The sequence below is a fragment of the Rhinolophus sinicus genome, linkage group LG04, assembly GCF_036562045.2.
Source record: "Rhinolophus sinicus isolate RSC01 linkage group LG04, ASM3656204v1, whole genome shotgun sequence".
Lineage (NCBI taxonomy): Eukaryota > Metazoa > Chordata > Mammalia > Chiroptera > Rhinolophidae > Rhinolophus > Rhinolophus sinicus.
The window spans coordinates 157,841,751-157,869,744 of NC_133754.1; the positions used below are offsets into that span (position 1 = coordinate 157,841,751).

General features: G+C 38.7%; 1 protein-coding gene across 3 annotated transcripts in view; it reads left to right on the forward strand.

The window, feature by feature from the left end:
* The window catches only part of RECK (reversion inducing cysteine rich protein with kazal motifs), a 65,398-nt gene that overhangs the window by 26,010 nt on the left and 11,394 nt on the right, over positions 1-27,994 (forward strand). For all 3 annotated transcript variants that reach the window (XM_019729088.2, XM_019729089.2, XM_074330706.1), the window contains 9 exons: positions 11,499-11,532; positions 13,653-13,850; positions 14,475-14,742; positions 15,283-15,462; positions 19,841-20,053; positions 21,525-21,661; positions 23,760-23,900; positions 25,360-25,548; positions 26,503-26,625. In XM_019729088.2, coding sequence (XP_019584647.2) covers positions 11,499-11,532; positions 13,653-13,850; positions 14,475-14,742; positions 15,283-15,462; positions 19,841-20,053; positions 21,525-21,661; positions 23,760-23,900; positions 25,360-25,548; positions 26,503-26,625 — 1,483 coding nt within the window. The remainder of the gene's footprint in view (positions 1-11,498; positions 11,533-13,652; positions 13,851-14,474; positions 14,743-15,282; positions 15,463-19,840; positions 20,054-21,524; positions 21,662-23,759; positions 23,901-25,359; positions 25,549-26,502; positions 26,626-27,994) is intronic.

Consider the following 27,994-nt stretch of genomic DNA (forward strand, 5'->3'; position numbering starts at 1 on the left):
AAGCTGTTCCTTTAGGCTTACAACTTTAGGGGTTAACATTTACCCTGAAAGATAGTTTTGTATTGTTTGATTAGAGAGTGAGTGATTATATTTGAAAGAGCTAAATAATGTTTATCTTCACTGATAAGCTGCGGCAGAATCCCTTTTGAGGGGATATCTTAAACATGAATAAAGTTTAAATTTTTTAATGCCATTTAATATTCTGTTTTGTTCCAAGCATGCTAAGATAAATCAGTTAAATGTAAAACATCATTATTTCTGATTTAACAGCATCTGATTTCGTATGCAAATTAACAAATATTTATTGAATACTGAGAGGCAGTTTTATATGTTTGAAAAAGCATAAAAACTAAAGAGTTGTATCTAATTGAGTGAAGATAACTGAAATATATACTGCTCACAGAAGGGCTCAGGGAATCAGAAAGTAGAGTGAGCATGTTGGGAGTGATCAGGGAAAATTTTGCAAAAGAGAGAGGCCTGAAAGGATAGGTTTAATAAGACTGGATCCAAAGAATGTTAGCAAAAATGAGTATAGTTTGTTTGTACAGGGTGCAAAAAGAAAATAGGCCTATTTGGGGCTGATAATCTGTGGTTATGTCGGCAAAGTCAAACCAGGTCCTGGAAAGATGATATTTTAGGGTTTAATTTTTTATTAAGTAGAGACAGATAATGAAGATTCTGTAATAGGAGACCAACATAACAAATAATAAGTTTGATATTTTATAAAGCTTAAAATCTTAGTTGTGTGCAGGCTGAGTTTTAGATCTCCAAAACCCTATAAGTTAGCTAAAAACAGATAAGGCCCAAAAGTAGGATGATAACAGTAGAGTCGCGTATTCAGGAATAACTAAGATTTGAAGGCAGAATCGATCAAAAGGATTTTTATCATGGATTGAATATAGGAGATTATGTTCAGGGAAATATGAAAAACAGTTATTAGTGAATTGGGAGATAGAATTGAAGAAATTATGTGGAATAGCACATAAGGATAAGCTGAAAGAGTTTAAGGGAAATGGAGGATAGAGAAAGTCTTCTAATTGGAATACTATAAGAAGAAAGAAGCAGAGTCAGTGTTTAAAGAATGTTTAAATGCTTAAATGTTTAAATCCCCAGCAGGATTTTAAAAAAATCCATACATTACAGACACACCTCATAGGCAAAGATCTTAAAAGCAGAAAAAAAGACACTGCCTTCAAAGGAGACTAACAGCTGATTTCTTAATAGCAACAGAGGAAGCCAGAGACAGTGGAATGATACCAAAAATGTTCTGAAAGAAAATAACAATCAATCTAGAATTCCATGTCCAGCCAAAAAATTTTTTCAAGACAGAGGGCAACATTAAGGTATTTCCTAACGACAGAAACAGAGAATTGCCATTACTAGACCCTTTGTAGAAGTCCTTCTCCAAAGGAAGGCCTAAAATAGCTACAATTATTTGAAATGCAAAAGAAAAAGAGAATGATAACAATACAAAGTGGGTAAGTTAAAGCACACAAGATTAATTAAAACAATAATAATATAGTGAGTATTTTTTTTAAAAAAATACACAGCAACAATAGCAAATAGGTTTTGAGGGGAATTTAAAGAAGTTTTGGAGTATATTGAGTGTTAGGTCTTTTTAAATGTAAAGGCCCATATGTCAGAGGTAGTTAGGAATCCAGGACTAAAGAGGAGGGGACTATCATGCCCAAAGTCAACTGCGAAGTGACCCTTGAACCTCGAGAGTGGAAGAAAACGCTATGGAAGAAAAGCATAGAGAAAAGTAGGAAGCTGGGTTTTGAAAATTGCTTCTTTAGGGAATCAGAAGAGAAGGAGCCAAATACTGATCTGACATTTCAGTAGGAAAGGACCCTGCCTGTGTTCAAAATGGAATGAGTTATTCCAAGAAACAAGGAACTTCCTGTCACTGGAAATGTTCAAGCAAAGCCTTATTGGATTCACATGTTATGGAGCAAATTTCTGTAGTGGACAGGCAATTTGACCAATGATCTCCCAACTCTGCAGTTCTCTTATTCCGACCAATACCTAAGAAAGAATACTTCAGTACTTAAGAATGCTTCTTTCAGAATCACACCTGTTTGGTTGGAGCCACCAAATCAACCAGTGGCTTGATTACTCTGACATGGACATGTCATAGGCTTGTGCGTTTCTAAGTTCTCCATGTATTTTCATAGGCCTGGTCCTTGGCCCACCTACATGTATTAGTCAGGCCACCTGGGTTCATGGATGTGTGATGCTAGAATCAGGGATGATACTGAAAATATTCAACAACTGGAATTACATAGGCAACAACAATCAGAATAGATGCTGGCTATAAACTATCAGTATAGCCATCCTCATGCACACTGGCTGATTAGAACTAAAGTGCAAACGAATGTTTTCTGTGAGGTCTGAGACATGGAGTGTAATTCTTTAAAACAGACAAACAAACAAACCGGCCACTTGATAGTTATTTTCTTTCTTGAACGTCAGAATAAACATCAAGGTGATGTGAGGCTGGTGAGTTTCCAGAGACCTGGCAATGACTGATGAGACAAATTTTAGTTTCAGGTTTATAAATCCATTTCATACGTGCCATTCTCTTAACATAATGTCCGTAAATATAATAAATACCTTTCCATATGCTGCATGAGCTACTGAAGTACAATGCTACAAATTTGTCATCGGACTTAGATTTTCACTTGTTTCTTCTTTCAGATTCTTCTCTATGCTTTCCTTTATATTCTTTTCATAAATGTGATTTTCATTTCTCTTTCTTTCCTAGCTTTTTTCAGTCCAGTTATTTGATGTTATCTCATTAAGGAAAATGAGACACTATGAAGGAAAATCAGTAGGAGATATTTTTGTGAGGACTGTCTTTTTTTAAATCTTAAGGCATTTAAGTTTTAAACTTAACAGTTGAGTTGGTAAAGAATTCTAAAATAATGCCCTGTCCTGGGGCTCCGATTCTGTGAGAATGCCAGATAAATTGAAGACTGAGGATGTTAACAAAAGAGGCTGTAGGAACCGCAGCAACAAAGATGGTTGGCCTCGTAAGCTTTAGGCTCAGTTCTGTCAGCAGCCTCCCAATCAACACATGGCTGAGTACATGCGAGCAGAGTGCAGGTCTGTGCTAAATTTTATTTTTTGGTTATTTACATGGTTCAAAATTCAAAATGGTATAAAATAAAGTCTCTTTCCCACGTCTTATACTGCAGCCACCTAACTCCTTAAGTCACCAGAGGTATTTTATGCATATAAGTAAATATGTATGTATACTCCTCCTCTACTCCCCGGTAACACAAACCGTAGCTTGCCATACACTTGGTCCTCCCCGTGGATGCCAGCTTTTGGTGCATATTTATGTGTGCCTGCCCAGGCTGTATAGTGTATCCTCAGGAAATGTCAAAATTAAATCCTTTAGCTCAAAGACTTCTATGTATTAATTTTATTTTGCTTCATTTTTCTCTCAAATTAACCGTGACTCTGGATTTACTACCAGAAGCATGAAAAGGGATGAAAACTAGCCCCATTTAGAGATAAGTGTACAGGGATGTGGGGACCAGCAGGATTCCCTGGAGAGCTAGAGATCTCTTACACCTCAGTGTGATTGGATCTGTGCTGCAGTGGTTCTCAGAATAGAGGTGACAGTTTTGGGGGGTTTTAGCAAAAGAATCATGGGGTACTTTACCCCAGCAAAGCCTTCAGGACCTAACTGAAAAGCTTCTTTTAGTTAATGCTAAGGAAACTCTGAGAGTTGTCAGGATATAATAAATAGAAGGCTGAATGGGAGGCCTGGTAAAGTAAAATGCTGTAGCGGTGTAGTGACTGTGTCCGAGTAGAGTTGAGCCGTTACCTGCAGCTGATGAGCTCCAAAAAGAGCGAAACCTGTTAGGTCCTGCAGTACTGGCTTCAGATAGTATAAAAACTTGATTATGTTCTATTTGTCTATTGTTTTGTTTTGTCATATTTTGTATTATAGTTTGGGGAAGGGAATAACTCCTATTTAGTCTCCTTGTACTAGTGGGTTTCCTCTCTAGTCCATTCTTCTCAGAAGTCACCTGAATGAGATCATCCCAATAGGGAAATCTGACCAGTCAGATTAGATTATGACCTGATCTAATCTAAATGTCCAGGTTTCCCCCTCTAGGCAATTTCATCTACTCTCACAGCTTTAATTGCCCCTATATGATGACAACTCCAGAATCTTCTTTGCTAGCCTCTTTTATGCACTCCTGAATCACTCCTGGATATGTGTACTTTCGATGTTTAGCGGGCATTTCAAATCAGCAAAACTGATTGTTACCCTCCCTACTTGCCTTACCTCCCCTCCTTCTGCCCTTCTGCTATACAACACCACACACATGCACACACACATCCCAAAACAAAAACTTATTTTCTTACATTCCTTGCGTGGTTATTCCAGCACAGTGCTCCCAGACACATAAACTAAAAACCTAAGAGATGCTGTCTACTCTTTCCTCTTTCTCACCATCTCCCACAAATTACTGGCTATCAAGCCCTAAAGATTTACCTCTAAAATATATCTTAAATCAGTCTCCTTTCCAGGTCCTCAATTACTGTCTTAGCTCAGGCCTTTATACCACTTCTGGACTATTGCAACAGCTACCCAACTAGCTTTGCTGTCTAATTTCTCCTCTTAGTGGATCTACTATCTCCACTTCTCCTAGAATGGTCTCCTTAAAGACCAAATATGATGTCTCTTCCTTCCTTAAAACGGTCAGTGGTTCTCCTATAGGATTACGTTCAAGTCCCTCAGCCTGTTACACTAAGCTTTTCTCCATCTAGCCTCTGGCTCTGCCTTCCTTTACAATTCAGCAGCATGCAACTTGTAATTTCCCAGATTGACCATGTGTTTTATTTATTAATTGTAACTGTATAACCTATCCGTTCTACCTGGAAGTCCCTCTCCTAGAATCCATCCTATCACACCCCGTCCAGTAGTATGCTGGAGCTGGCTTCTACCACTAGGGAGAACTAATTGTTAAATATTCAGGAATTTTGCAAACTACGTTTTTAATTTGAAAGCAACCATGATGGGGGTAGTTATGCTGCAAACATCAGCAAATACTGCAAATTGGGGTTCCTTCCAGCCCCATCCCTAAGAAAACTGGTCCCAGCACACCATGACCCCTATCCAACTGGCAACCTTTGCCTCAAATTCTGACTTACATGGTTCCTCTCTAAAACCTTTCCTGCCCAGCCCTCTTCCCCTCCACACACATGTAGTTGATTGCTACTTCTAAACCCTTTGCATGCTTTAGTATTATAGCATTTGTCATAGCGTAACTCTATTCACATATCACTCTTTAATACTACACTCTGAGTTCCTGGGGGCAGAATCTCTATCTCAGTTGTCTTTGCATCTGTCATTCATTTATTCACTCAGTATTCATTGAACTGATACACACCAAACCGATAGACTTAATTTGTGTCAGGTACTGTTCTCAGGGTACAAAGGTAAAAGGATTTAGCCACTATCTGCAAGAAGCTCATAGTCTAGTCCGTGAGAAGAGAGAAATTCAAATAGTCTATTATAGTACAGTGAGACGAGGACATTGCTAGAAGTCTGTACAAGACACACTGGAACTGGAGGAAAAACCCCTGCCCAGGGTAATGGGGAAGTCACCACAGAGCAGGTAAGACTTAAAGGATGAACAAAAATTTGTTGTCTGTAAAAAGGTGCTCAAATTCGTATTTTTATAGATAGAATTTGTTTCCACTCTGGACAGTTGAATTACAGAGGTTCTTTGTTTCAGAATAAATAGAAGTTTTATGTGAAAACCCTGTGTGAATGTCTATGAATTAGGCATTCTTTGAATGGGTATAGTCTTTCACTGAATATACCACATCCTCAAATAATGTCATTTTGTTCAAGATCATTTTGTAATAACGTTGATGAAATGCCGTAAGAACTTAACCCTTGTTTGTATCAATTAGCCTGTGGTAAAAGTGATTTCTTTACACGTTGTTTTTCCTTGAGTCACAGAACCTATCGACAGTGTTAAGTAAGGACTTACTGTATTGTATCTGTTATCACAATAATGTCCAGCTATATAGTGAATGCTTGTAGATTTGAAAATTTCTCGTGACCCTGTCAACTCCAGTACACCGACGTGTTCTTTGGGTCTCTCAGGTTGTAGTAGATCCTCACCTCAGTAACACTAACTTTGGTCTATTCTAGAGTAAGATGAGTGGGATGAGGGAGCTGTTATAGGAAGGCACATTTAGTATATAGTATTGGTGGCAGAAGGTCAAGGGGCTCCATACAAGTATAAACCCTCAGTTACCTCCTGCTTTTGCCACCAGGTGGCGATCAGATATTTGAAAGACTTAAGAATTGACTTTAAGACTCCAGGCTCTTAAGAAATGAAGAAACTATTAGTTAATGCTGTAACTCATTATGTGTATGTCTTAAGCCCTGTCAAACTAATCAGCAATAGTTTAAGCAGTGAAAGGCAGAGTTGCCTATAATTTATACCTTAGGTATAGTTACCTAAGATATAGTTTATACCTAGGTATAGTTATATAAGGTTAGAAATCTTTTATCAAAGAGGGTGATAGGATTAGAGTCTATGAAATCATGATGAACGTAAAGTAAGCAACAGAATTGATGAATTCATCAAATACTTGAATAAAGGATCTTGAATAAAGATATACTTGAATAAAGGATCATTCTTTTAAACCTTGAAATTTGTAAAGATAAAGATAGAGATAAAGAAACAGTTTTATTGGGCCGGCCCGGTGGCTCAGGTGGTTGGAGCCCGGGGACCGATTGCCTCAGCCGTGGGTAGTGCAAGGCTCAATACCAGCATGAACCAGGGAGCTGTGTCCTACACAATTAGACTGAGAAACAACAGCTTGAACCCGAGTGGGAGAGGGGGAGTAGAGTGATGGGGAGGTGGGGGGGTGGGGGGTGGAAGAAGGGAGAAAAAAAGAAACAGTGTTTATTAACACGAGGTACTGCCATGTGGAAGTATAAAAGCTTTTGGTTCAGCAAGTTAGGGTAAACCTGTGCATGAAGGGCCTGTCAATGAACATGACGAGAAATGACAGATACTTAGGGAACATCTTTGAACTCTGTAAGTGACATCAAGGGAGACAGCTGTGCCCTTCTATTTCGGGGTTGGCAAACTTTTTCTATAAAGGGTCTGACAGCAAATATTTTAGGCTTTCAGGCTGCAGGGTCTCTTTCTATTCAACTCCACTATCTTAGCATGGGTGAAAGCTAGGGTCCAAAAGTATTTCTCTTTTCTAGGCCTCAGTCTCTGGCTTCTGTCAAAGAAGGAGTTAGAGTAGATGATCTCTGACATTTTTCAGGTTTTGTGCTCTTTAGTACCTCTCTGAAGCTAAGTGATCCACAGGATGACCCATAGTTATATTTCTTTTCTTTGGAAGGTCAAATTTTTAAAAATTCAGCTTTAACAAATTTGTAAGTCTCTAGAACAGGGTTTCTCAACCTTGGCGCTATTGACATTTTGGGCTGGATAATCCTTTGCTGTGGGTGAGCTGTCCTGTGCATTGAAGGATGTTTCACAGCATCTCTGGTCTCCTCTACCCACTAGATGCCAGTAGCACACATACTCCTTACTGTCCCCAGTAGTGACAACCAAAAGTGTTTCCAGACATGGCCACATGTCCCCTAGAAAGCAAAGTCAACCCCAGCTGAGAACCACTGCTCTAGAAACTTTAAGAATAATTAGAAGAGGGGGCGGCCAGATGGCTCAGTTGGTTAGAGCATGAGCTCTGAACAACACGGTTGCCAGTTCGATTCCCACATGGGCCAGTGAGCTGCGCCCTCCACAACTAGATTGAAGACAACGAGTTGCTGCTGAACTTCCAGAGGGGCAGCCGGATGGGTCAGTTGGTTAGAGTGGGAGCTCTCAACAACAAGGTTACTGATTCAATTCCCTCATGGGATGGTGGGCTGTGCCCCCCTGCAACTAAGATTGAAAAGGACAACTGGACTTGGAGCTGAGCTGCGCCCTCCACAACTAGATTGAAGGTCAACGACTGATGGGTCCTGGAGAAACACACTGTTGCCCAATATTCCCCAATTAAAAAAAAAAAAAAAAAAAGAATAACTAGAGGAATACCAAAAATGGAAATCAGGTTGTGCAACCCAGGATGTCCACCAAGATAATAAACACATTTCTTCAGATGCAAGGTCAAAAGAGTCAAAACCGAAAGGAACAACCAGCTTATAGAAGGAGAAGGGCAATGAGAATTGTATTCACTCAATCAAAGGGGCTGGAAAACTAGTAGCAGATTGCTTTTTCGTATTGATTTAGATCACTTTATGGAAAGTGTACCTGAAACCAGTGATCCCCAAACCAGTGTTTCTTTAAAACACCAAAAATACTTGTTTTTCACTACTCTTATGTTGTTTGATGAGATCTCTAGCAGAAAGAATGTATACTGGGTGAATTCATCAGCCCTCATCTATGATGCCTTGGTGTTTTGTTTTGCTTTAAATGAATAAGTCAAGTGTAATTTGTTCCTACAGTAGAATATTATTTATTGGAAAAAATGAATGCCCTACAGCTTCATACAACTACGCAGATGGATTTTTGAAGCTAGGATTTTTTGTTTTCTTTTTTAAGATTTTATTGGGGAAGGGGAACAGGACTTTATTGGGGAACAGTGTGTACTTCCAGGCCTTTTTTTCCAAGTCAAGTTGTTGCCCTTTCGGGGCCGGCCCAGTGGCTCAGGCGGTTAGAGCTCCATGCTCCTAACTCCGAAAGCTACCGGTTCGATTCCCACATGGGCCAGTGGGCTCTCAACCACAAGGTTGCCAGTTCAACTCCTCAAGTTCCTCAAGGGATGGTGGGCAGCGCCCCCTGCAACTAAGATTGAACACGGCACCTTGAGCTGAGCTGCTGCTGAGCTCCTGGATGGCTCAGTTGGTTGGAGCGCATCCTCTCAACAACAAGGTTACTGATTCAACTCCCTCATGGGATGGTGGGCTGTGCCCCCTGCAACTAGAAAACAGCAACTGGACTTGGAGCTGAGCTGCCCTCCACAACTAGATTGAAGGTCAACGACTGATGGGTCCTGGAGAAACACACTGTTGCCCAATATTCCCCAATTAAAAAAAAAAAAAAAAAAAAAGAATAACTAGAGGAATACCAAAAATGGAAATCAGGTTGTGCAACCCAGGATGTCCACCAAGATAATAAACACATTTCTTCAGATGCAAGGTCAAAAGAGTCAAAACCGAAAGGAACAACCAGCTTATAGAAGGAGAAGGGCAATGAGAATTGTATTCACTCAATCAAAGGGGCTGGAAAACTAGTAGCAGATTGCTTTTTCGTATTGATTTAGATCACTTTATGGAAAGTGTACCTGAAACCAGTGATCCCCAAACCAGTGTTTCTTTAAAACACCAAAAATACTTGTTTTTCACTACTCTTATGTTGTTTGATGAGATCTCTAGCAGAAAGAATGTATACTGGGTGAATTCATCAGCCCTCATCTATGATGCCTTGGTGTTTTGTTTTGCTTTAAATGAATAAGTCAAGTGTAATTTGTTCCTACAGTAGAATATTATTTATTGGAAAAAATGAATGCCCTACAGCTTCATACAACTACGCAGATGGATTTTTGAAGCTAGGATTTTTTGTTTTCTTTTTTAAGATTTTATTGGGGAAGGGGAACAGGACTTTATTGGGGAACAGTGTGTACTTCCAGGCCTTTTTTTCCAAGTCAAGTTGTTGCCCTTTCGGGGCCGGCCCAGTGGCTCAGGCGGTTAGAGCTCCATGCTCCTAACTCCGAAAGCTACCGGTTCGATTCCCACATGGGCCAGTGGGCTCTCAACCACAAGGTTGCCAGTTCAACTCCTCAAGTTCCTCAAGGGATGGTGGGCAGCGCCCCCTGCAACTAAGATTGAACACGGCACCTTGAGCTGAGCTGCTGCTGAGCTCCTGGATGGCTCAGTTGGTTGGAGCGCATCCTCTCAACCACAAGGTTGCCAGTGCGACTCCCGCAAGAGATGGTGGGTTGTGCCCCCTGCAACTAGAAAACAGCAACTGGACCTGGAGCTGAGCTGCGCCCTCCACAACTAAGACTGAAAGGACAACAAGTTGAAGCTGAACGGCACCCTCCACAACTAAGATTGAAAGGACAACAACTTGACTTGGAAAAAACAGGCCTGGAAGTACACACTCTTCCCCAATAAAGTCCTGTTCGCCTTCCCTAATAAAATCTTAAAAAAAAAAAAAAAAAAAATTGTTGTCCTTTCAGTCTTAGCTGTGGAGGATGCCCGTTCAGCTTCAACTTGTTGTGCTTTCAGTCTTAGTTGTGGAGGGCGCAGCTCAGCTCCAGGTCCAGTTGCCGTTTTCTAGTTGCAGGGGGCGCAGCCTACCATCCCTTGCGGGAGTCGAGGAGTTGAACCAGCAACTTTGTGGTTGAGACCCCACTGGCCCATGTGGGAATCGAACCGGCAGCCTTCGGAGTTAGGAGTATGGAGCTCTAACCGCCTGAGCCGCCTGAAGCTAGGTTTTAAATATCAGTAAAGCTGATTCTTTAACAAGTCCAGATCACATAGCCAGCTTGTGAATTAGCTAAATTTAAAAGTCAAAATCATCTCTATTCAACAATAAGGGTGCATTTGATTTCTGTCTACCTTTTATTTGTGCCCATATTATTTCTTTTAATAATTCATTCTCTTTCAATTTTGAGTGCTATGAATCATAGCTAACAAGCCCTGACTGTCCAAATGGCCTTATACAGGCATTTTTTGTTTTTGTCTTGTTCTCCTTGTTTCCCTTACAGTGACTTTTGTGATGTTTTCTAAACAGTGATCTAAGAGCTCAGTAAACACTAATTCTAGTCTCAGGCTCTGCTTTTGTCTTTCTTTGTGACCTGGGACAGTTTCTCCCCTGCTGAGGAAACAGTTTCTTCATCTGTAAAATGGTAGGGAGATTCCCCAACTCTGTCCCCAGGATGGCTGCATAAGAAGCCTTGTTTAAAATTTAGGTTTCTGGGCTTTCCTCCCAGATTCTGTTTCTGTAGTCTAGGGCAAGACCTAGGAAGCCCACATGACTCGACTGCATGGCCAAGTTTGAGAACAATTAGAAATGACCTCTAAGATCCTTTCAGCTCTCAAATGTAGTGGTTATATGAAATACGTATTTCCCTAAAGGTCTGTTACTATATCATTTTCTGGAAGCTTTTCTGTATACCTGCAAGAAATAATTGAGATTAACACATTGTAGGTTCCCCCACATACCCACGTTAGTACAGCTTTACATAAATTTGGTTTGCTATAATGTGGTCAACTTATGGCTCTAGTGAAAATTCTTGATCCCCGGTATGTGCTAGAAGATGGTTTCCCTTTTCACCAGGAGGCCATCTCTAGCTTCTTTGTTTTCAGCCTTGGATTTAGAGAAGAATTAAATCGTTTGATACCCTGGTTTTCATATAACCATAAAGTGGAATAAAATTAGAAATTCTGTGTGGTTGTTGTTAATTTCTGTTTGTTTTTCTTTAATTTACAGAATGCTCTTTTCAGTTGCATTAGCAGAAATGAAAGTAAGTATATGTTGATGATTATACACGCATCCAAAGAGCAAAACACAGTTTACAGCATATGATGTAGCTGTTATAAATATTGCCAAGACCCTGACACTGTAACTTTGGCAGTTTGTAAACCATCTGAAGGAATGTGCCGAGTAGGATTCTGATAGGCTCTTTCCTCTGGCTGTTCAGGCCATTCATGAGTTGTGACAGTCCCGGTGTCCTAATTGCAGACTGCCGTAGCAGATACTAGTGCTACATGTATTAGAGGAAGATCATGCCCCACTTGAATACATAGGATCACTTCCGGGAGTGAAGCATTCCCATGTGATACAGTGTAGCCCTTGTGGAGGACGGCCTCTCAGTTCATTCAGCAGACACTCATTGACGCTCGCTCTGTGCAGGGCACACGCACATCTGTAGGGTACGCAACCTGTACACAAAGAACTCTGGGACATGGTGGATATGGGAGAGTCACTGATAAAAGTTCTGCAGGAGTTTAGAGGGAGGAGGGATCACGTCCTGCAGGGGTGCTTAAAGGTGACCATGGAATTGGTGGCTGAGCAGGGCCTTGAAGGATGGACAAGATGGGAACAGTGGAGACTGGAGGAAGGGCATTCCTTATGAAGGGAATAGTGAGAGCAGTTAGAGATGGGAAACACGTCTGAGGAATGAAGGGTTGTTTAGATGAACTTGGCAGAAGGGTGTATCAAACTATAATAAGAAATATTAGCTGTCTATGTTTTCTACCTTTCTTACTGGGGCTCAGTTCAAGAATTCCCAGATGTCTCTGGCCTGTAATCAATCTTCTGTCCTCCCACGCTGGTGAGGAAGCCAGCGTAATGGAGAATCAGAAGATGGGCGTCCGTGTCCTATTCTCACTTGTCTCTTCTGTACTCAGCAGCCCCGCAACCCTCCACATTATCCTCATTGAGTTGAACAGTATTAAATGTGGCCATTAGTAATTGTTCTTTGTGCTAAAAATGAATGATTCAGCAATGAACACAGTAAGTTTGGTAGTAATTAAAAATCGAAAACTTAGGTGGCACAATAGATATGGAACAGTTTCATTGTGATTATTTCTTGAACTTGCCTGAATTCCCTGCTCATTCCCCGGTCTGTGGAATTTACCAGAAATCTGATTCTGATTCCTCCATAACCGTCTCTGATAGTTATCAGAGATTCCCTACCTGCCTTTCTCTTAACCTTTTCCTGCCATACTTTTACCTTGGCTCCCTTCAGCTTCCCATCGACCCCTTAGCCTCTCCTGTGAATGTCTCTTGTTCTACTCATTACAAATCCCACATCTGCACCTCTAGCCACTCATCTGGCTCTCCCCAGATACCTTAAATGGTCCCCCTTGATTTTTAAAAGTAGATAAATCCAGAACATATGTATTTCAAATGTGGGTTTTACTTTTCAGAATTAAAGCCGATCATATCAGTTGTGAGGCAAAGACTTTCAATTTAGGCATATTCTTGCAGATATTCAAAAAGTATAGAACTTCTGGGATTTGGTTTCAAGACACAGTTACATAATTGTCAAATTTATGAAATGATCCTGATATCTCTTAGTTTTCACTGGTCCTGTTTTATAAATGTGAGGCATTTGGGGTTTTATTTCAGTTTTGTTTGTTTTGTTTTTGCTTTGCTTTATTAATAAATTTCCACAAATCTTATGCGGAAAGAAGCTATTCCAGTAGCTCTCAACATGGGCGCTATTGACATTTTGGGAGATGGATTTGGTTGTGTGAGACTGTGCTGTACATGGCAGAGCATGTAACAGCCCTGACCCCTATGCAGTAAATGCCAGCAGTAGTCCCCCAGTCACCCTGAAAACCGGGAACACTCATAGGCACTCAGCTTCTCCCAGGGGGGGCGGTATTGGTCCTGCTGAGAACAACTGGACTGTAGCCAAATAGTTGCCAAATAGTGACTTCCTTACACCGGTGAGCACCTGACTGTCCCCAGGGCTGTGCCTGCAGTAGTGCTGATTTTAAGTTCTTGTCTTCTATGGCATGGTTTTATGTCTCAAATTCAAAAAGACACATATTGTTCTATCATTACTATGATGATTTAATGTTAACAAATAGCTGTTTCCCTTTCAATGTCATCTTTGTTGTTTTTCCCCTCTAGTGGGCTCAGTTTGTTGCAGTTATGCTGGCCACCACACAAACTGCCGAGAATACTGTCAAGCCATTTTTCGAACAGACTCTTCTCCTGGTCCATCTCAGATCAAAGCAGTGGAAAATTATTGTGCCTCTATTAGTCCACAGTTAATACACTGTGTGAACAATTATACCCAATCTTATCCAATGAGGAACCCAACAGATAGTAAGTAAAAGGGACCTATTCCTCTCATTTCAATCTTTGATAAAATAATTTGTAAAAAGGAAGTAAAATCTTTGTAAATATCTGCAGTCTGGGGCATGTAATTTAAATTGTATTATATAAATTACAACTTAGATTGATTAACTTGCACAGATATATAAAAGCTTTATATACCAAAATGTGATGAAATAATGGTGTTTGTGGTTATTGCTATTAAAATTAGTCATCTCTCTCTCATGTCCAGATATAATCCCTTTTAAGCAATCATTTCTTGCATGAAATAATTCCTGTTTGATCCCTTTTCCAGAGATATAAAATACATTGCATGTAAAGACTTCTTAGGTATAAGATGACTTTTCATTTATGTAGGAATGGGTTAGAGATCCCGTGATTGGGCCAGTAGTGAATTCTGGTAATAGATACTGAGTCTATAGGTTTCCCTAGAAATACCTTTATTTATTATACCACAAAGTAATGGAGAGAGAATTTGGTAGGCTCTGTATACTGCAGATATTGACATATGACTCAGAGAAGTGATGGTTTCCAGTACACCACCGTGTTCCTCCGTCCTGAGCAGTACATGACATAAAACTAGCTAATTAAGCCACTTATATTCTGAAAATATAGGTTTATATTGCTGTGACAGAGCTGAAGACCACGCCTGCCAAAATGCTTGCAAGAGAATTCTGATGTCTAAGAAAACAGAAATGGAGATTGTCGATGGCCTCATTGAGGGTTGTAAGACCCAGCCCTTGCCTCAGGATCCTCTCTGGCAGTGTTTTCTCGAAAGCTCACAGTCTGTTCACCCTGGAGTCACTCTACACCCTCCTCCCTCTACAGGCCTTGATGGGGCTAAATTGCATTGTTGTTCTAAAGCAAACACTTCAACATGTAGGTCAGTATTCTCATTTTCCTTATTAAAACCAGTAGAAAATAGCATTTTAATTGATGATTTTAAGTCTAGCAAATGTATGTTATATTTTTGCATTATGTAACGAGTTTAGAATATATGAAATCTTTCATTCTTTCATCCAGCAAATATTTATTGAGTATCATGTATACAGTAGTCCCCATCCCCCACCCCCATCTGCAGTTTTGCTTTCTGTGATTTCAGTTACTCTGGGTGAACTGTGCATGGTCCGAAAATATTACAAAAATGTACAAATATTATAATTAAACATTAAATTTAGCACTGAGCTTTATAGCAACCACGGCAAAAGGGAAAGATGGATGATAAAAGAAGGCTAACTTTTTCATGGAAGATATCACTTTTTCTGGCTCTAAATTCTAGGAGCTAGATCTTAGTCTTTCGTTTTTATACTTTTTTTTCCTCACATATATTCCAAAGTGTAGTTCAGAGCTCAAATTTTATGCAAATCAAATATTTATTCATTTGGCTCATCTGTATGTTTCTGTATTTGTGCTTTTGTTTCAGGGAACTGTGCACTAAACTTTATAGCATGAGCTGGGGCAATACACAGAGTTGGCAAGAGTTTGATCGCTTTTGTGAATATAATCCAGTGGAAGTGTCCATGTTGACCTGTTTAGCAGATGTTCGAGAACCTTGCCAGTTGGGCTGTAGGAATCTTACTTACTGTACTAATTTTAACAACAGGTGGGAGCAAATTGTACATAGAATGGAAATATTTTATCATTGATTATCTTGTTTTTAAATAAGTGAAAAGACTACTATAATTTGATTTTGTTTTTGCTAAGTTAAAAGGAAATAGTCTTTCTTTATGCTTTCATCTTTAAATGCTGTATTCCATCTGGTAAATCACCTCTGGGAAAGGAAGCACTATAGCAAACTTCCTTCTAATCTAGGCATACTTCAAGCTTCTAGAATTCAGTATCCTCTGCCTTCAGTCTCCCATTCTTGCCCTCTACCACCAGTGCAAACAATGCATTGCAAGAGAAATCATTGTGAACAATTTGGTCATCCAAATGTCCTCTTGTGGACAGTTTACTTAGAAGGACCTTCAGACTGGGTGAGGTTCCCACTCAGTGAGTCCCCTATTTTATGTAAAAATATTTTCTTTACAGAAGCAATTCAAATAGGTATTTTCCTGAGGTATCAAATATGGTAAGAAAAATCAGGGCCAAGAACTGAATTAATGGTTGAAGAAGCAGTAAAGAAAACAGAAAAAGGGCATCCAAAAGTATAAAGAAAGGGAGAGGGAGAGTTTCTAAAGAAGAGACTGGTTTTGTGAGCTGCAGCCCAGAGATCAGGAGGGCAAAAAGAATCATTCATTTGGGCCAGACGGACGTTCAGAGGATGTTTACCTCAAGCTAACTCACATCCTGTCCTCTTAAAAATATTCAGATTACCATGTTGAATAAGAAAATTGAGATATCTTTACAACTGGTGATAGAGTGTCAGCCAATAAGGACCTGCTTAGAGATTGAACAAATGTGAAATCTATGAAATGTTTGAAGTTAAACTTGAACACAAGTTCTAGCTTCTGGTAATGGTGGAGTAGTTTGTATCAGACTAACACTCCTGCCAATACCAATTATGAACTCTGTGTAAAGTATTTTAAAAGGCTTTTTTTGGAAGTGACCAAAAGCAGGAGGGGCTACATCTCATGAAAGAAACTGCACTGAGTGAGAGCCACATGTATCCAGTTTTTCCTTCTTGGGCACTTTCAGTTCCTTCCATGGTTTATAGAATTCAACCAAAAAGCAGCAGTCTTGGGCTGAGGAGTTAGAGATCAGAGGTTGGGGGTGCCAGAGTGGCTAGATACGGAAGAACAAAATCCCAGAAAGGAGGGAACCACAAAAGGAGATGCCCCATAATCTGCATGCAAACTCCCCTTAAACCCTTGAATTTAACAAAACCATAGGCTACAAGGTTAACATATAAAAGCTAGTTGTATTTCTGTATATTAGCAACACATAATCTTTAGATTCAGTGTAATCCCAACAAGCTTTTTAAAATAGCAATTGCCAAGCTAATTCTAAAATTCATATGAAAACACAAAGGACCTGGAAAGCTAAAACAAGTTTTTAAAAGACTAAATTTGGAAAACTTACAGTAACTTATTTCAAGACTTATTATAGGTTTTTCATGGCTTCTCTCTGTTGTTTTGCATAGATGATTAATTTCATCTTAAGCATTCTTTCCTTCTGATATCTGAACTACTGCATTTTCTGGTTTTCTTCTTTCTGAACCACTATTTTTTTTGTTTTCTTTGTACTTTTTTCACTACAGTTTTGGTTGTTGTTGTCTTATATACCCTCAATATTCCAACTATGTATAATTTTCAAAATTCAGGTGTAAATAGTATAGATTTGTAGCTAAAGAGGAAGAACCATGTAACCAGACTGCTAAGGTTTAAATTTCACCTATACCACTTCTTAGCTTTGTGAGTATGGGCAAGTTAACGGTTTAGGTTTGCTTCCTTATCTGTAAAATTAGTTAATAAAAGTATACCTACCTCAAAAAAATATTTATTATAAAGCAACGGAAATTAAAACAATGTATTAATAGTATTAGCATAAGTTTGGACAAATAGATCAATAGAACAAAATACAGAGGCTAGAATAGACCCACACAGAGTAAATTGATTTTCAACAACGGCAGCAAAGTTCAATGCAAAAATAAACATCTTTTCAACAAATGATGCTGGAACAATTGAATATCTTGTGGGGGGAAAAAAGAACCTCAACCTCTGTCTCACACCATACACAACAATTAATTCAAGATAGGTCATAGAACTAAACATAAAGCTAAAAATATAAAGCTTCTAGAAGAAAACATAGGAAAATATCTTAACCTTGGTGTAGGCAAAGATTTTGTATACAGGCTACCAAATGCACTAATTATAAAAGAAAAAAATTATTGAATTAGATTTGAACAGTAAACACTTTGCTAACCAAAAGATACCATTTAAAAGCTGAAAAGGCAAGCCACAGTCTGAGAGAAAATATTCAATATGTCACATGTGCCACACACACACGTAACACACACGCACATTTGACAAAGGACTTATATCCAGAATATATAAGTAACTCCTACAACCTCATGATAAAAGTCAAACAACCAAATAAAAAAACAGACAAAAAATTTTCAAGGACCCTTTGCCAAAAGAGACATCACAATAGCAATTTAAGTATATGAAAAAAGTTCATTATTATTAATCATGCAAAATGCAAATTAAACCCTTATGAGATGCTTCCTCACACACACTAGAATGGCTGAAATTAAGACTGATAGCATGTGAAGCACGTGGAACTCACATACTTTGCTGCTGGGAGTATAAGATGGTTTAAGCACTTTGAAGAGTTTTCTTTCAGTTTCGTAAAAAGTTAAGTCTATGACCTAGCAATTTCACTCTGAAGCATTTATCAAAGAGACATGAAAACATGTCCAAAAAAAGACTTACATTGCACACTTATTTATAAAAATCCAAAATTGAGGGGAAAAAAATAAAACATTCATCAAGAGGGGAATGAAAGAACATATTGCATTGTATCCAAACAATACAATGGTACACAGCAAGGAAAAAAAAAGCATGAAGAGGTGTTCACCATAATTAGTCATCAGTGAAATTCAAATTAGAACCAGTAAGATACCACTACACACTAATAGAATGGCTACAAGTAAAAAGACTGACAAGTATGAAAAACACCTGGAACTTTCACACATTGCTGATGAGAGCGTAAAATGGTATAACGACTTTAGAGAACAGTTTGGTGATTTCTTAGAAAGTTAGGACCCAACAATGCCACTCATAGCCATTAAACGACACGTAAACTGGAAACAACCTTAATGTCTATAAACAGGAGAATGAATAAGCCATGAATAAACCAGTGTTTCTCAAAGTGTGGTCCATGGTCTCTCAAACCCCATGAGCTCAAAAGTGTTATAACAATACTAAGATGTTATTTGCTTTTTTTGCTCTCATTCTCCCAAGAGTGAATCATGGAGTCTTCCAGATGCTACAGGACATGTGATATAGCAACAGATTGAATGCAGGAGCAAATATAAAAATCCAGTTATCTCCTATTAAGCCAGACATTAAAGAGATTTTCAAAACTGTAAACCAGTCCTACCTTTCTCACTAACTTTCGTTTTTAAAAATACGTTTTTCATAAAAATATTATTTATATCAACATGTAATGGGATTATTGTCATTTAAAGTGAATTAATAACTAAAAATCTCAGTTTTGATTTACAATGTGATAAATATTGGTGGATAAAACCCACATAAACGTTTTTTGAGAGCCCAATCATTTTAAGAGTGCAGTGGGTCCCGAGATCAAAGTTTGAGAACCATGAGGATAAACAAACTGGTACATTTATTAATGGAATACTACTCAACAATAAAAAGGAATAAACAATTTATATACACAACAGTGTGGGTAAATCTCAAAAAGATTGTTTAGCGAAAGGCACTAGACCCATAAGAGTACCTACAATATGAACCAACTTATGTGAAGTTCTAGAACAGCAGAATTAATCTCTGGTGATACAAGTACAAATGGTGGTGGCCTCGGGTGCAGTCAGCAGGGAGGGTGCTGACCGAACAGGGATACAGGGAACTTTCTGATGAGAGAGAAATGCTCCTTAATTGGTTTGGGTATGCTTATATGGATGTACACATTTGTCAAATCACATAAAACTGTACCCATAATATCTGTGCATCTTATTTTTAAAATTGAGATACTACCTCAATTTTTAAAACTTGGGCTTATTTATTTTGTGAAATGGAATTAATGGACTCATAGAGATGCTAGTCCTGTCTACAGCATTTTGAAGTGTTTGTCTCACAAAAATCTATGTTGAAAAGAAAACACGCCATCAGAATTTTACTGATAGTGTCTACAATGAATCTTCATACACTCAATACTGATATTCTTTGATATGTTGTATGTACTTTCTTCTTTAAGAAAATCAGATTTTCCTGATTGTCAGTATGTCGGGATTTTACGCATTGCTTCTCTCTAGAACATAACTGCCTCTTGATTTCTTCTGGCCTTTTTCTCCTCAGGCCGACAGAACTTTTCAGGAGTTGTAATGCTCAGTCAGACCAAGGCGCCATGAATGACATGAAGCTATGGGAAAAAGGAAGCATAAAGATGCCATTTATCAACATACCTGTTCTTGACATTAAGAAGTGCCAGCCAGAAATGTGGAAAGCAATAGCTTGTGCGCTACAGATTAAACCTTGTCATAGTAAATCCCGGGGAAGTATTATTTGCAAGTAAGTTGTTTGCATCATAACAACTTGTCAGTTTTGGTTCAGACCCTCCATGATCTTCACCCACAGCCTATCGTTAGAATTTTCTCTCCCACTATTTCCCTTTGCCCATCATGACAAGTCAAATGCTTTCCCACTTTTTCCACCTCTGCTTGAAATACTCCTTCCCCCATCTCCAGTTGCCCACTCCCTATCCTTATCCTGTCTCAAATACCAGCCATTCCTGGGGAATCTTCCCATATTTCTCCAGCTGGTAGCAATTTATCCTTACCACAAATTTCTATAAACCTTTGTTTGTATTTCTCTTATGGTTCTTAGTTCAAGAAACATTATGGAGTACTGTCATTGCACAATTCTGTTTTTATATTTTAATTTGTGTACTTGTCTTATATTCTGTTAAATTTTGCTTGAGGAGCTTATTCTTCTTTTGTGCCTGTTCTTTTTTTTTTTTTTTTTTTTGTATCTTCTTTGCTCTTTCTCTGTTCTTTAGGGATTAGCATAATCCTGACACATAGTAGATATTCCATAAATGTTTGATGAGTGAAGGAGTTAGTGATATAGGCCTTAGGGACTGTTTGTAGTAAACATTTTGTGAATGGTTTCCTTAGGAGAGCTAGGATAAAGTAAAGATGAAAGCTGCTATGGTGGGTGAAACCGAAAGCATTAACTACATAGTAATCTATGTCAGCTGCTCTTTAAGCATCTCTTTTTTTCAAAAAGCTTTTCCAAAACCAAGTTATATCCAGCCCTTGAGTTGTTGGTGTTTGGCTCGGTGCTGCTTGCTCTTGATGACTGATTGCAGATTATTTCAAACTTGAACAGGGTCCATATCTATTCCCTGACATGACTTGGGGATGACATGAGTAGGGGAGAAATGAGAGGTACCTGTCGGATGACAAGAAAGAGGCAACAAGTGGGAAATTTATAGACCTTTGGCACAGAAAACTTATAGGAGTCATAGCTCTATTAAGACTGAGAAAATTTTAAAGTAGTGGACTTCCCAATTGTTACAAACCAAACACTTTAATGTTGATAACTAAAAAGATAATTTAAAAAGAGAAATGAAGGAAGCGAGGGAGGGAGGGGAAAGAAGAAAGTAAGAAGCAAGCAAGCGTGGTCCTGAGAGAAAGGATGTATGATTTTGCAAAGAACAAATCCAACTTAATTTCCTTTTAAAGAGTGAAAAGCCACGTTGATGGTAGTAACAGTAAATATGAGTATAGAATTTGAGCAAGGCCTTTGATCCCAGGTAAGAAACAGTTAGGGATGCTTTGACAGTGGAATACATTACTGTTTAACCTAAAGTAATGCCATGACTTCTGTTCTCTTTTGCCATATTTACACCTAACTTGTGACACATTGTGAAGTTATTAAAACTTACTTTCTGGAAAGTTTCAGAAACAGAATTGATATTGACTAGACAATGTGAGGAGGTTCTTTGAACCCTAAATTTGTGTCTGTTTTCCTTTTCAAGATCAGATTGTGTGGAGATTCTCAAGAAATGTGGGGACCAAAACAAGTTCCCTGAAGACCACACAGCTGAAAGTATTTGTGAGCTTCTATCACCTACAGATGACCTGGAGAATTGTATACCTTTGGATACGTACCTCAGTAAGTTCACTTCTTACTTCCACTTCTCCCTTCCACCTCTGCCCTTGATGTTTGCTTTGGATGATCATCTGTCTGTTGAGAGTATGTGGTTTAATGATACTATCTCAGTTGTAGACTTTTATCATATTTGTTTGGTCCTTTTGGCCCAGGAAATAATTGTCATCTTAAAATATGTAAGCAGAAGCAATTATAACAGGGAAGGTAGTGAACTGTTGTCAATCAGGAATTCTAAGCAATGAATCGGGCCAGCATCCTCAAATAACCAGCTCCATATCCTTTCTGTTTCTTTGCCATGATTTGACCAGGAAGTCTTTGGCTTTTTGTCATCAGATATTCAGTGGACCTGAGCCAGACATTGGCTTGGACTTAGCCACCAAATAGAGAGTAAAGAATGATGGTCTGGGTTAGTACATGAAAATGGAACTTTTTTCTCTGCCAAATACTTCTACCAAGAGCTAGAAGGATAAGTTAGTATCCCATTGAGGGATCTTGAATCTGAGCATCCTGGTGGAAGGTGGCTGTGTATGGTGGAAACCAGGGGAGAACACGTACAACTCCTGCATCCCAAGTAGTTTGGGTAAGGGGAGTGTTTAGGCTGCCACCAGGGGCAGTAGTGCCGTGACCTGGCTGGAAAGGCAGTGAATTCAGCTCCTACTTTGTTTTCCTGTGTCAGATAGGATTAAATTCTACTGCAAATAGTAGAACAATAGATAGAAGTAAAAGAAAGCCCAGAAATAAATAGTCCAGGGCTGTCTGTGATGGTGGCTCCATCATCAGAAGTCCAGGCTCCTTTTTCTTTCTCCACCATCCTTAGTGCTCGGCTTCTGTCGTCAAAATGACTTCATGTTCTTCACCATCACAACGTGGCTACTGGAATTCTAGCCGCCATACCCTAGTGTAAGGGAAAACCACCCCTAATTATAGGTAAACCGGGAAAGATTATCTTTTTAGATGTGGTCCCATTGCCATCCTAAATAAAATTGGAGTTCTAGTACTAAGCAGGAAAAGAAGATTGAATGCTAGATAGCAGCTACTAATATCTGCCATATTTCCTCAAGACCAGAAAACTATGTCCCTTAGCCCTTGTGGCCAGTACAGCAAAAAAAGAGAGCATTAGACTAGAATCATGGGCTTTGAGCAGATCACATCTTTGAGCCTCAGTTTCCCTATTTATAAAATAATCAGGTTGGGTGAGATAAGCTTCAAGAGCCCTTATACCTCTATTAACCTTAGAGTCTGAGTCTGGCCTAAAATCGAGTAAGGAAAATAAATGTACTCACAATCCTAGACTCTATTAGAGTAGGCGAATAACCAGGGTGCCAAAAATACGTATACACATGACTTGTATTCATCTTTTGTTATCCGTATATACTGAGTATTATAATTTTAATACAGTTTTTTCCTTTCTTAAAATGTGTATACATCTCTGTATATATGTGTAGAAGGAAACTATTTCAGTGGGAGGTAACTTAAAGAAATGCTTTTGTTTGAAATTTAATACTCTCTAAATATCACATATACTTTATATTGAGACACTACCTTGGTCATTACTTTATAAGTTAACAAATATAATCATGATATGGGGTCCACCTTACCATGATAAATTATCATTTATGGTATAATGTGCTAAATTATCCCTCCTGGACATAAGCATCTACTTGACCACCCTATCCAAAATATATGCACCACTTTCCATCTCCTGATACTACTTATTACTTATCACTATCTGACTTTTTATTTACAAACACACACACACACACACACACACACACACACACACACACACACACAATTTATTATCTGTTTCCCAACCAGCATGTAAACTCTGTTAGAGATTTGTCTGTTTTGTATCTCCAGGACCTAGAGCCTTGCCAGGTATATTGTATGTACCCAATAAATAAACACATGAATAAATGGATGTTTGTGCTAAATTCAGAAATGATCAGAGAATCTGAGTGTTTTAATAGTTTACCAGAATCAGGTCTCACTTTATGCTCATCAGCTGTCCATTTATTCCAGACGTAATTAATTCCAATAATTTACAGACCTTTGTTAACTCTTTTGGGTTGGTTAAACTGATGTGTTTTTTGTTTTTCAGGGCCAAGTACTTTAGGTAACATTGTAGAAGAGGTGACTCATCCCTGTAACCCCAATCCTTGCCCCGCTAATGAGCTCTGTGAGGTGAACCGGAAAGGCTGTCCATCTGGCGATCCCTGCCTTCCATACTCTTGTGTTCAAGGTAAGATGTAAGTGGGTATGGGTGTGGGATGAGGGTGGATATATGCTGCTGGTGTCTCGTTATAGGAGTTGTCTTTAGAATGAGATTCCAATGAACTTTATTTTCTAAATTATGTGTTTCTATAATGTTTGAGGTTTGCCCAATAAACATGTGTTATTTATGTAAGCAGGAAAGGACAAAGACAAATGTAATTTTCAGTAGTCAATTAGATTATAGACTAATATTAATCCAAAACCAGACTCCTATAATGAGTTATAGGGTTTTTTCTGTTTTTTTGTTTTTTTATTGGGGAATATTGGAGAGCAGTGTGTTTTTCCAGGACCCATCAGCTCAAAGTCAAGTTGTTGTCTTCAATCTAGTTGGGGGGGGGGGGGCAGCTCACTGGCCTGTGTGGGAATCGAACTGGCGACCTGGGTGTTATGAGCACACAGGTCTAATCAACTAAGCCAACTGACCGCCCCAAGTTATTGGGTTATTGACAACAAAAGAAAAAGAACTTTGGGCCATCTTTGTGTACTTTGTCTTCCATGTTGTAATGTATGAGACTATGTACTGCATGTTTTTGTTTTTTCTTATTTTCAGTATATGGAGAAAGGACATTCTCAATGAAATGTGTAGTTATCTCCATAAATTTAATGTTGTACTGAAATGCATAGGATTTTAAGGCTGAAAAATTTTTATGCACAGAGTTTTGGTAGCCTTTATCTCTTTGTGGGTCCCTTTAGAATACAGCTGTGGCAACATTCGTTTCCTTTTATTTATTTCCCAATTGAATATGTTTATCATGTTAGAATCAACATTTTTAAATATATATGAAATAAAAAGGAATAAAATATTAAATTAAATACACATGGTGTCTCAAGGGACCATCTGTAATATTTGTGTAATACCATAATATATCAGCTATAGAGTTATAAGAAATCTTATTATAATTGGGAATTAATGGGTGGTCCTTAAGCCCAATCAAGTGTTCAACTTTTTTAAAAAATTTAAGATATACTTATATCCATCACTAAAAGTTTTCTGACCAAAATTATTCTAAAAGTACTATCAGTTTTTATACTCCATTTTAAAAATATCCATGATTTTTAATAATCCCAAAGAAATAAAAAACTATTAGTTGGTGCAAAAGTAATTGCGGTTTTTGCAATGATTTTTAACCTTTTAAACCACAATTTTGCACCGACCTAATACGTATCCTATAGCATTTTTGTACAGAACTATAGCTAACTTTGGCATATAGGTCGTTAATCACCATCTCACAGAGCATGGAATTTTCATTTGAGAGGATATGTTTTTTACCAATGAACCCACACAAATTTCCTAGTTTGGTGAAAGTTCTCTTATATAGTCTTTAGTAGCCTCACAGTACCGATAAGACTTATGTAAAATGTGCCTAATGTATAAAACAACGTCATAAAACAGTGCCATCTCTCTTAGCTAATTTTTGTTTGTACAGGTTGCAAATTGGGAGAAGCCTCTGATTTCATTGTCCGTCAGGGAACACTAATCCAGGTGCCATCATCGGCAGGGGAAGTTGGTTGTTATAAAATTTGCTCCTGTGGACATAGTGGAATTTTAGAAAACTGCATGGAGATGCACTGTATAGACCTTCAGAAGTCTTGTATTGTTGGAGGAAAAAGAAAAAGTGAGTCCTGAACTGTATTTATTTGTTGTTGTTTTTTTGTGTTGTTTTGCTTTTAATATGAGGTTAGTTAGCTTTGTAGGAAGAACATTGATTGGATTCTTACCAGAGAGTAAAGTCTACAAATCTGATACGTAAGGGCAGTATTTTTCAAACTATACAAGGACAGTAGGACTTCTGAGGAACTTTCTTGAAATCTCAAGAAGGGACTAATAGCTAATAATAATTAATACTCATTGAACTCTTTAACTGTGTGCCAGGCACTGTGCTGAGTTTTATGTGTGAGATCTTATTTGATAGAAGAGTGCTCTTAGCCAAAAAGGGGCTTGCAAATTTCTGCCCTAAAGCCAAGTCAGGTGTTCATTTCTTAGTCCATACTCGACGTAGCTAAAATGTAAGGTAGGTACCTTATACCACAGAAAATATCCGACGATAAACAAATTCATTCCTTCTATAAACTTTCACTAGTTAATGCCTATTCTATACAAAAGAACATACCAGTGCTTTGTGGAGCTGAAACTGAGATGAGGGATTGGGGTCATGCTTTCCATGATAAGATGGAAGAGAATTTGAGCCACCAGAAGGAACAGACCAACTGCTCTTGAAAGAGCTAGTTATTCCTGCCACGGTATTGGGAGAGTCTGCGATCCAGAGGTGGCATCAGTGTTGGTCCTGGAGAGATGAGCCAAGTTCCGGGAGGAAAGGAGCATTTCCCAGAAGCACAACCAGAAACATTCTTTCTCACAGAATAGGGAGCAGTCTGGGGAGATCGGCGCATTAGGAGTTTGGAGGGATCTGGTGGGAGATAAATACAGACATATAAATGTCTCATATTTAACTCCCTAATTTTTATATTCAGAAGTCATTTTTCAAGAATTTCTCTTTTTAAACATTTTAAACTGTTAATTTTAAAATTGTATAAATGCATGATGTAGAACAACATTTTATTTCTCTCAGGTCATGGGACATCCTTTAATATTGACTGCAATGTCTGTTCTTGTTTTGCTGGCAATTTGGTGTGTTCTACCCGCCTGTGCCTCAGTGAGCACAGTTCCGATGATGACCGCCGCACCTTCACAGGTAACGGGGGTCACCCAGAAGCTGTCGTCAGCAGGCCATCATCCCTTTATACCCATTTTCCTTTCAGGGCAGCTTCTCTGGTCTTGCCTTAACTGTAGGTGTACACAGTAAGATAAATACATAGTCTGTATTTATGAGAGCAAGATACCCTCTCTGGATCTATTTCCTCCTCTATGAATTGAAGGCATTAAACTAAATGGTTTTTTAGGGCCCTCCTAGCACCAATACTCTAGAATTCCATACAAAAAAAACAGGGCCAGTGGGTGGGATGGTTTCAGTTAAATGGAACTTTTCTACCTGCTAAAATACCCCATTTACCCCTACTATGATGGTCTAAAATATCCCTGTATTATAATATTTTCTAAGTTTGTTTCTGTTCTAATGTTTTTCTCACCACTTTCTTCCTTGATCTACCTTAGCCTACTGATTCATATTGGTAGAAATCCATATAAACAAAGGTATAGGTAGGAAAAGTAAAGAATGTGTCTCCCAATATGGTGTATAAAATCTGAAATTTAGACGTTTGAAGTCTGGCTTAGGATTTCTGGAAAGTTAAAGGATGACACCTTTACACAAGGAGCAGAGGTTGTAAACTCCTCATGTAGGTTCCTTCCACTGTTATCTCCTTAGGGATTTCTCCAAGAATGTTACTTGGGAAATGATTGTAATTTTGAGACTTGAGAATTTTTCTGATCAATCAAGAATTTTTCTCGACTTTGCTATGCTTCCTGCTGCTGGTGTTATGTTCACACCAGCTACAGTAAGTAAAAGGGCTGGTGAGATGCGATGCTCTTTTCTTGAGAAGAAGCTACAGTTGTCAATAGCAACAGTACAGTCTGCTGGTATCTACTGGTCTCTGCTTTTTCCCAGATCTGAAATACCTTTGGTTCTGGGGAGAGAGGAACTTTGCCCTGTTTTACGCTGCTGTAGCAGCAACTTGATTCTTCTTTCCCTGGATTTATTTAGTATTATATATGGAGTGGGGTGGGTGAGAACAGAATAGGGATTTACCAAACATGTCTCCAGCCCATTGGAAATAAAAAGGAGGTCAGATATAAGAAGTAAAGAGCAGACTGACTCCACTCCATCCTGCATCCACCCTGATGAGTGCCAGCCTTCGCTGCTCGGTGGTTGGTGGTGGTTGTCCTTTATTATTGTCCTTTATCTGCTCTGCTCTGAGGAGGGCCATTCATTCTGCTTAGAGAAACCATAAGACTTCTGTGGGAATGAAGAGTGAACTAAAGATTTACCTGGAATTCTTTTCTTTATTTATTTGCTTACATCTAAGTGATTTTGGAAGATGAACGTTACAACTAGCCGGACACTTTTCCCTGCAGTGTGTCCTGGGATAAATTAAGTTAATGACCAT